General features: G+C 51.1%; 2 protein-coding genes across 2 annotated transcripts; one reads left to right on the top strand and one right to left on the bottom strand.

Moving 5' to 3' along the window:
* The first annotated feature begins 1,314 nt into the window (after positions 1-1,314).
* Positions 1,315-5,621, top strand: LOC119317591 (ATPase family AAA domain-containing protein 3C-like). Its single transcript, XM_037592074.1, has 8 exons — positions 1,315-1,651; positions 1,734-1,829; positions 2,352-2,462; positions 2,599-2,908; positions 3,270-3,360; positions 3,441-3,750; positions 4,383-4,531; positions 4,788-5,621. Exons 1-8 carry the CDS (start codon positions 1,394-1,396, stop codon positions 5,290-5,292), a joined length of 1,830 nt encoding a protein of 609 aa, XP_037447971.1. The 5' UTR covers positions 1,315-1,393; the 3' UTR covers positions 5,293-5,621.
* Positions 5,622-7,312: 1,691 nt separating this feature from the next.
* LOC119317592 (zinc-finger homeodomain protein 7-like) lies at positions 7,313-9,577 on the bottom strand. Its single transcript, XM_037592076.1, has one exon. It carries the CDS (start codon positions 9,029-9,031, stop codon positions 7,631-7,633), a length of 1,401 nt encoding a protein of 466 aa, XP_037447973.1. The 5' UTR covers positions 9,032-9,577; the 3' UTR covers positions 7,313-7,630.
* Between the last annotated feature and the right edge of the window lie 376 nt (positions 9,578-9,953).

The following is a 9,953-nucleotide window of genomic DNA, read 5'->3' as shown; positions in this document are numbered from 1 at the left end:
ATTAAATAGCTTTTATGGTCATCATAGCACTTTATTAGGGGCGTTACTAGTAACGCCCGACCTTAATGTATTTAAAACCCTGCACAACTGAGGGCCGGAGGGGTCCGACGAACTCTATATAAGCCACCCCCTCCTCAGTGTAAAGGGTTCGCACCCCTGTAATTCATACACACATAATCCAGTCGACCGCCTCCGGGCTCCGAGACGTAGGGCTATTACTTCCTCCGAGAAGGGTCTGAACTTGTAAACCTCGTGTGCTTACAACTACTCCATAGCTAAGATCTTGCCTCTCCATACCTACCCCCCTACATTACTGTCAGACTTAGAACCACGACACATATCTCATGCATCAACATTCACTTTATACACATTAGCTCTGGTATGGTTCATTTAGCAACCTTGGTTTGCTCATCATCAATCGCCCTAGCTGAGTTAGCTATGATTGCATTTCTCGCCAATGCAATTATTGGCGGGCTAGCGATCCTAATTCCCATAACAGCTTCTCTCCTTTGCCACCAAATATACCATGCACCCACAATGACAGACTCCTGTAGACCAAGATGCTGAATAGTTGGTGACCGTCGGTGTTAGTTCCTAAGTAAGTTTTCAAGGAAGATGTTGCCAGATCTATCAGTTTTAAGTGCTTGATCAATCACCTCCTTCAGGACCAGAGCTCTCCAAACTTCTCTAGCTCTTGTGCATGTGTACATTGGCTCTGGCAAGTAGCACATTGTCCAGAAACAGGAATATGTCAATTTGCTAGCACCGAAAAGCATGGTATGATCCCATGCAAAGCCTTCAAACCGAATATTTTCAATTTACTTGGAACATTGAGTCTCCAAAGGATTTTCGAGACATGATAACTAGTGGAAGGACCATCATCTGAACCTTTGAGGCGCCCAACAAACTGATGGCTCCATTCGATGTAGTATATTGATCTAATCGAAAAATTATAAGACTTTGTGTTATGCCAGCAACAAAATCATCAGCCATGGTTGCACTCAAGGGTATTCTCAAAATCCTTTCAACAGCCACCGAGAAAAAAAATCATATGTGATTATATCCTCATCCCAATCTCCCGTAGTGTATAAGCACGGTAGTAGCTTTTCCCGTCGAAGAAAAAAAAATGTGTTTTTCCTTTTTACTTTTTGCTTGAATCTTTTTCCTCCAGATGATATATGGGCCGTCACAATGGAAGCGAATATAACCGAACGTTACCTGGCAAGGCCCAATACAGGCCCGTCCAGCACTCTCGCTTGGAAAGCAAGAAAGAAGGTTACCGGAAAACTCCTCCCCCATCGACGGGAGCTCTCCCCCCGTCCTCCTCCCCTATTTTTCTCCAGTCGCCGCTTAGCCAAAACCCCCGAGAAAACCCTCGCGCCCCCTGCCCACCATGCGCCGCCTACTCCGGCCGGCGAAAGCGGCGGCCTCCGTGGCCGCCGGGGCCGCGGTACTGGCGTCGCTCGGCGAGGTCGCGTACGCGGATAGCGTCTTCTCCTTCCGCCGCCAGCCCGCCGCCCCTCCTCCTCCACCTCCAGATGCCCCCGCCCCCGCCGCCGCCTCGTCCGGCTCCAGCGGGTTCGACCCCGAGGAGCTGGAGCGCGGGGCCCGCGCGCTGCGGCAGATCAATGGCTCCCGGTACGCCAAGCTGGTAAGCTTCTCGCGCTCTTGCCCTTATTACCCGGATTATTGCCCGTTCTGACTCCCCCTGCTGTTGTTGGACTTGGCCCCAGCTGTTTGGGCTGATGCAGAGCCAGGAGGAGACGCGCCTCGCGGAGATGGCTGCGGAGAAGGTCCGCCACGATATCTACTGGAAAGTCAAGGAAATCGTGAGTTATTCGCGGCTTTTCCCCCTTTCATGCGAAAATTGCTCCATGTCACTCAATTCCAATGCTAGACTGCTCGAATTTATTTTACCTAATCCGCCTTTTGAGCATTCTCTTTCTGTATTGTTTGAGTTTGCGACTTCTCTGAAATGTAGAGCATCCCATTCGTTAACCATTGATTTGCTTAGAAAGCTTCCTGCAACAACAACAACAAGACCTACACGCAAAAAAACAACAACAAGACCTGCTTAAGAAAGCAGAGCTGTTAACATTCCAGTCTGGAATAAAAAATCTAGGATCTGACCATTCAAGTGGTATACGTCATAATTCATAGCAAATCACATCCTCGATCTTCGTGAGTAGCAAAGACTCACGGATTTGGAACTTCATGGCAATTAAAACTGGAACAAATGTGTTATGTCGGATAAAATTTCATCTGTGCGTCTAACTATGATGATGCATTGAGCCGTCGTACATGGCTGCTGCCAGTACACTCATATTTTTGTGTTGACCCTTATCTGACAGGAGGCGAAGCGGAAAATGGGTGAAGAATATAGAGAAAATTTGAAACAGCAATCACAAATTGAGGCACAAAGGTTACGCTACGAGGATGAGTTAGCTAAGAAAAGAAAGCAGGTATTGAATCTTCCACCCTCTTAACTACCTTTGTTAATGATTATATCTATGTTAAGTTGGTGCTATTTCCTGTGGTGCATTGGGTTTATAAGGAGAACAATCAACACATGATTTAATCAAGCACCTATTTTGACAGGAAGAGCGTGAAGCTGAAAGACGACGGGATGCTGAACTTGTAAGGATGCAAGAGATTGGTGCCTTAAAAAGAGAACAAGCTAGGCGTGCCACAGAACAGAAGATTTTAGAGCAAGAGCTACAGACTCTGAAAGAAAGGGCTAAAAATGATCGTGAGACAAACAAAGAGAATGCTATTTCTAATGCTAAAGCTAAAGCTCATGAAGCAAAGCTGACAGAAGATTATGAAAGAAGAATGCTTGTGGAACTCATGAATGGCGAAAAAGAGAAGTGGCTTGCTGCAATAAATACCACCTTTCAACATATAGAAGGTTTATATACTCTTGCTACTCTGCTTAACTATTGTCGTTTATACTTATTTAAAGTCACATAACTACTTTGGTCAATCTTGCAATTTTCAATTATTTGATCAGTGTCCTTGTATTGAAATTTTCTTCCAAGTTAAATGAATAAGATTACACATCACTTAGCGTCCTGTTTCTACATTATACCATGTCTTCCTTCCTAATTTCACATCAAAACAGCTGGATGGTCTGTTTTCAGCGGAGATCTTTCTTATGTGTGCTTTAGATTTCAGATATGGATTGGGATTTCTATTTTTTAAATAAAGAAATCATGATTAGTTCCAGTTTTGCTCTAATTTTGATACCAGTTTCTCATGTGGAAGTGCAGGTGGGTTAAGAACATTATTGACTGATAGGAGTAAGCTAGTAATGGGTATTGGAGGAGTCACTGCACTAGCTGCTGGAGTTTACACTACTAGGTTTGTTTGGCGATCATATCATTTTCGTTGTCACAAACAATGATATGGACATGTGATGGTTCTATTTGATTTTCATTCAGGGAAGGAGCCAGGGTTACATGGGGTTACGTCAATAGAATTTTGGGTCAGCCTTCACTGATTCGTGAATCATCAATGCGAAAGTTTCCATTGCCAGGTCTTAAGGCTCTTAAACCTAGCTCTGCATCTCTGTCGGGAGGTGCGGGCTTTGAGAATGTTATTCTTCACCCTTCACTCAAACGGAGGATTGAACATCTTGCACGAGCAACTGCAAATACGAAATCTCATGATGCGCCATTCCGCAATATGTTGTTCTATGGACATCCTGGAACTGGCAAGACTTTAGTAGCCAGGGAAATGGCTCGCAAATCTGTAAGTTGATACATTTAATTTCTCACACTATCAATAGGGAGTTGTTTGTTGCCAATGCTCTTTTTTGGTGGGACTGTTGTGTATATTCAAAACCTGACTGGGTGTGACTTGATTGTAAATTTAAATTTAACTAAAATGTGAATTTTACCAAAGAAATCTTGGCCAATCAACTTCAGCAATATGTCAGTTTTATTTATTTATTGTGAAGACATGTTTTCAGATTGAATCTGTGTCTGGGCTTACAAGGCTCATTTGCATATTTGAACAAGAAAAACATCAACATCTGCAGTACCAAATCAATATCACTAGATAGTATATTTCCATATGTATTTATATGAACTTGTGGCTGTCAATACTTTTTTTGGTAAATTTGAACAAGTTTGACTGAAGAAAAAACAAATGAGCCTTGTAAACCTGGACGGAGAGAGTATGCAGCAACCATACTGCTCATGCTTTCATTTTCGTATTGAATGTTTAAGTTCAAAAGAGAGTGAAATCGATGAAGTTCCCTTTTCTAACACTAGGAGCTGTTAAAACTTTACTAGTAAGATACTTCTGTTTTGTAGGGAGATTTGTAGGAATTCCATTTCACATTGAAGATATTTGTGCTCACACCGTTGTACCCTTCACAGGGCCTTGATTATGCAATGATGACAGGGGGAGATGTTGCACCATTAGGATCAGAGGCTGTTACCAAGATCCATGAAATCTTCGACTGGGCTAAGAAGTCCCAAAAAGGAATGCTTCTTTTCATTGATGAGGCTGATGCATTCTTGTGCGAGTAAGTTTACAACTCAATCACTTTCTGACTACTTGTAATTATCTATAATACGAATAACAATTAGTAAATTCATCAAATCTAACCCTTTAATTGAGGTGTATAATTATGTTGCCCAAAAGTGATTTCAAACTCTGTTTATCAGGTTTTTTAGCTACTAGGTCTAACCAATCTTTATATTGGGGGGGGGGGGGGGTTGGTAATATATACACATGAATTTTGTTAATCTATTTGTTTGTTTTTCTTTCTAATTCACTAGGCGTAACAGTACCCATATGAGTGAAGCCCAGCGGAGTGCTCTCAATGCACTATTATTTCGAACTGGTGACCAATCAAGGGACATCGTTCTTGTCCTTGCAACCAACCGACCGGGTGATCTTGATGCTGCTATTACTGACCGAATTGATGAAGTTATCGAGTTTCCCCTACCTGGGGAAGAGGAGCGGTTTCAGCTGCTCAAGTTATACTTGAACAACTACATGCCCAAGGAAGATGACAAGCGTTCTCCTTGGAGCACACTGCTGAAGAAGCAGCCGAAGAAGATACACGTACGGGACATAAGTGATGATCTCCTGAGGGATGCTGCGCGCAAGATTGATGGCTTCTCCGGCAGAGAGATTGCGAAGCTGATGGCCAGTGTGCAGGCTGCTGTCTACGGGAGTCCTGACTGCATATTGAATCCGCAGCTGTTCCGCGAGGTGGTTGAGTACAAGATCGGCGAGCACCAGCAGCGCATGAAGCTTGCTTCGGAGGCTGCAGCTTGAGCGGTGTTGTAGATTTATCTGGGGGTGGCATTATTCCTGATTGATTGAGGCATGGCACTGAGATATCATCTCCTCCCACCTACTTCTGATAGCAGCTATGGTTTCGAATTACAGTAGAGACAGAAAATCTTGTGTGTCACGGGTTGGTTCTGTCAATTTTGTTCGATGCGTGCTTACCTGTGGCGAACTTAGGTAGAGCATGTCCTTCAGGCCTTCTAACCTCGTCTAGGTTTCTTACCTGTTCAGGCGGCCTTGGTAATAATCTGTACGCTTGTTTTACACACGCTATTCAAGATGAGGGGATAATGTTTCGGTGCTAATTGTCAAAATTGCGCAGTTGAACTGCGATGCCGTTTCTCTTCTCTGGGGTTTATCTTGTTTTGAAGGTGTCTCCAGTTCATTAGTCTCTTTAATCAGAAACTAACTCGATGACGCCCACGTCAACTCAGTACCCAGACTTCTCCTGCCCAAGATTTACGGTGGGTAAACCCGTGTGTGATCAACATGTAATTGCGTTTGAAACGGCTGTATGGAACTGACAAGGAAATGAAAGCTACGGGGAGGGGTACAGAAGACACAAGAGTGCCACCGGAGCATGGTCCCCCAGCATCAGCCATCAATCATCTTCACGTAATAAATGATGTAGTTTCCGTTTCCGGTCTCATCTTCCCACCTCCAGGTACATACCCCCATTGTTCTTCTTCCCCTCCAGCAACAGCGCACAAGAACTAGTCTTCCGTAAATCTCATCTGTAACCCAACCATCAAGGCCGAACTATAGCCAAGTACAGCGCGCCTGTAGATCTCGTGGTGGTATTGAAGTTCCACCAGTCACTGTCGTGGCGCAAGGCACGACCTGCTTAACCTCCCCCTACGACACCATGCCTTGCCACCATATCAATTTTCTGTAGGTTCCAGAGCCGCATCACCCAGCATTCATGCGGGAATTCAGCCCTCGACCAATCGTTTTCCCTTCCAAAATACGCTTTTTCTTCTTCTTCTTCTTCTTCTGAAATGTCCGAAAGACGCTTGCAAAACGCAAGAAACTCCCCTTTCATCAGGACTATGGGGGAGGCAGAGGTACAGCCCAGCATATGCATCATCATCACGCTGGCGACCGCACCCACAGAACAAAAAACAAACCACGGGATGAAATGTCATTGCCGGAATCGCACCAAATCGCAGGGCTGGATGGGCTTGTGATGCAAGCCTTCAATTTTGCCGACAATGTACATATCATCATTCACTTTGCGCTGCCATCCACCCAACACGCACACACTCACACTCACTCAAAACGCAGGCCGGCCCGGTCTCGCCCCCCCTTTGATCAGCCTCTGACACGCACAGTCCGCTCTCACATGCGCCTGCTGCCTTCTGGCCAAAGTCCAACAACTTGACACCACCACCACCGGAAATCAGGAAGGGGAGAGGAGGGGAGAGGGAGACGAGAAGAACGAAAGAAAAAGAAAGAAAAAACACGAGAGCTTTGGCAGGAGGCCATCCATGGAAGCAGCAGCCAGCAGCAGCTCAAACAAAATTGCCCCCCAGAAAGGCTGCCGAGACAACTTAGGAAAGGGGGTTAGCGGCGGGGCCACCCAATCAAGGGCAGAAAGCTGGGGCAGCAGGGGCTTAGGAGCCCTCCTGTAATGACCCCCTCCTTAATTGTACTTTGCACACCAAATGACAAACCCCCACGCCTAAGTACATTCCGAGCCAGCCAGCACAGGGCCCCTCCCTCGCCCCGATGCATGCAGCGGCAACGCACACACCACAACACAATGCCCCTCTGCCAAAGGGAATCCAACAAGCCCCAAAAGCAAAGTCAAAAAGCAACGAGTGCCTTCCCAAGCCAAGACGGGCGCGTGCATTGGCATTTGGCAATGGCACTGCCGCTGCCGCTGCAATTGCATCAAGAAATGCCGCTGCCACTGCAAGCCTGCAGCTGCGTACGTACATACAAGCGAGCACGGGCACGCATGCGCTACAGCGCTGGCAGAGAGAGAGAGAGAGGCCCTAAAATCTTCAATGTGGGAGTAGGATCTAAGCAAGAAGCAGTTGGCTCTCACCGTGCTAACCTAGCCATTGTTATTTATCCATGAGACGAGAGCAATGAGCGAGAGGAAGAAGGAAGGAGTGAATGCATGCATGCCGCCTCAGGGTTCAAGGCTGCCTCATCTCACATTACTGGTCTGGTCTACTCCTCCTAAGTGACTGCCGACGCACGAGTTAACACCTGACGACGATGAGGTTACGGGATTACACGGGACAAATGATAAAAATGCTGCTAATGGCTAATGCATCCTCTAGCGTTGTGCTGCTGCTGCTGCCCGCTCGCTCGCTCATGCGCCGTGCTGCTGCTGCTGCTGCTGCTGATGGTGGGGCGGCGGCGCGGGGTGGTGCTGGTGCTGGTGGGGAGCAGGAGGACTGGGGTCGTGGTGGAGCGGCGGCAGCGGCGGCGGGGACGTGGCCGAGGTCTTGGCGAGGTGCTTGTTGTTGTGCATCCACACCTTGAGGACGCGGCGGGGCACGCCGACCTGCGCGCAGAAGGCGTCCACCACGCCGCCGTCGGGCTTCTGCACGCGCCAGCCCACGCGGTGCGCAAACTCCAGCATGCGCTCCTTCTGCTCCGGCGTGAACTTGGTCCGGAACCGCTTCTTGCTCGGCGCCGGGGGCGCGGAGGCCGACCCGCCCGCGGCCGCCTGCGCCTGCGCCTGCGGCGGAGGGGGCGGCGGCGGCGGGGCGCGCAGCTCCTCGCTCGACGACTCGGCCAGCGCGGCGGGCGCGGACATCGGGGACGCCGGGACGTGCGGGCGCTTCTGCTGCATGTGCGGCGGGGCGAGGAGGAGCGGCATGAGCCGGGAGTTGGCGCCGGCCGGGGTCGCGGAGGGGGACACCACGGCGGAGGCGGGGGACGGAGAGGGCGAGGGGACCAGCACCACCGGCTCGCGGCGGTGGAAGCTGCGGTGGCAGCCGCACGCGGCGCAGGCCAGCGCGGCGGGCCCGTCGCCCGGGGACGGCATGAACTCGCCGCAGCCGTCGAGCACGTGCGCGCCCATCCGCGCGGCGTGGTTCCGCAGGCACTCCCTGTACCTCCACGGCAGGGGCTCCGGGCCCGAGGCGCCACCGTGCTCGCCCGGCGCCCTTGTGGCGCCGCCGGTCACGATGGCAAGCGTAGGCGGCGGGGGAGGCATGGTGCCACCGCCAAGCACGCCATTCCTCGCCGGCTCCTGATGGCGCTGCTGGTGCTGCGGCTGCGGCTGCTGCTGCTGCTGCTGACGGTGGGCCTCCCCAGGCGCCTCCACCGTCCTCTCCCGCTCCCTCTCGCGGTCCACCCTTCTCCGGTGGGGATGCTGGTGCTGGGGCAGGAGGAAGCCGGGCGGCGCCTGCGGCGGCGGCGGCGGCGGCGGCGAGGAGACGAGGGAGGAGTTGGGAGGCAGGAGGGGCCTGGAGAAAGCCGCGGCCTCCATCAAGGAGGAGGGCGAGGAGGCAGCCGCGGCAGGCGAGCCAAGAACCTGCGGAGCCTGGCCCTGCATGTGCAGGTGCTGCGGGGGCGCGGCCGCGGCCGGCGCCATGGTGTAGTGGTGGCGATGATGGTGCGGGTGCTGGTGCTGGTGCTGGTGCCGACGGTCCCGCATCGCCCCCTCCTCGTCCTCCTCCTCCTCCTCATCGTCCTCCTCTTCCTCTTCCTCCTCCTCCAGCTCCTCGTCCTCCTCCACATGCGATGACCTCTTGTACTCCATGGGCGTCTCCCGTCTCCGGCCTCGCCGGAGCTAGCTAGCTAGCCCGCCCGCGTTCTCGCCGGTGCGATTAGGACAGGACGGGCCGGAGATTCTTCTCTTTCCTGTGGCGTGTTCTTGGGCGGTGGGGTTGTTGGGGCGTGCTGTGTTGCGACTTGTTCTAACTTCTAAGTGGGAACCTTATAGTCGTGGCTAGGTTTGTGGTGGAGCTGGGAGGGAGGGGGGTGTTGGCCTCAAGGGGGAAAGAGGGGAGCTTAACGGAGGCGGGCGGGAGGGATACACCGGAACACTCCTAGAGGGTGGTATGGCATGGCTGGTTAGCGATGGTTATTAAGGACGTACGGTGGCAGTAACCACATGGCATCCATAAAGCGGGGAATGTCTCCTTGGGAGAGAGCTAGCTATCCTATCTATCTATCTATCTGCATCTCTCTCTCTCACTAGGCCATCTTATCTACCCGGGCTTCTCAAAAGAAAGAAACGGAGGGGGGCGAGCAGGGCCAGGGCAAAGGCGAGGTGACGGCAGAGAGAAAGTGGCCGCTGCTGGGGGTGCGGCTTGCTTGAACCAGTCCACTCTCGTGGTCGTGGTGGTACTACGCCAGCACTGTGCACTCCACGGAGTGGTTTTTAGAGAGAGGTTTGGACGGGAGGAAGAAGCCCATGCCCATGCCCTGCCCTGCCCTGCCACCACCGACAGGGGCCATGTTTCACCACCTCGCTCTCGCTCCCACGGGAAGACTGCAGCACCATGGATGATGGCATTGCCATTGCCATTGCTACCGGCACCTCTCCTTCGAACCCAAAACCCAAACCCTGATCAAACCCGCCATTGCTGCCGTGTTCTCTCTCTGTGCGTGCATGGCGTGCCCTAGCTAGAAGCTAGCTAGCTTCCTTAATGGCGCCCCGCTCCAATTCTCGCCCTGCA

This window comes from Triticum dicoccoides, chromosome 6A (assembly GCF_002162155.2).
Source record: "Triticum dicoccoides isolate Atlit2015 ecotype Zavitan chromosome 6A, WEW_v2.0, whole genome shotgun sequence".
NCBI classification, from domain to species: Eukaryota; Viridiplantae; Streptophyta; class Magnoliopsida; order Poales; family Poaceae; genus Triticum; species Triticum dicoccoides.
The sequence above is the reverse complement of the archived record's forward strand: the minus strand, read 5'-3'. Positions and strand labels throughout refer to the sequence as shown.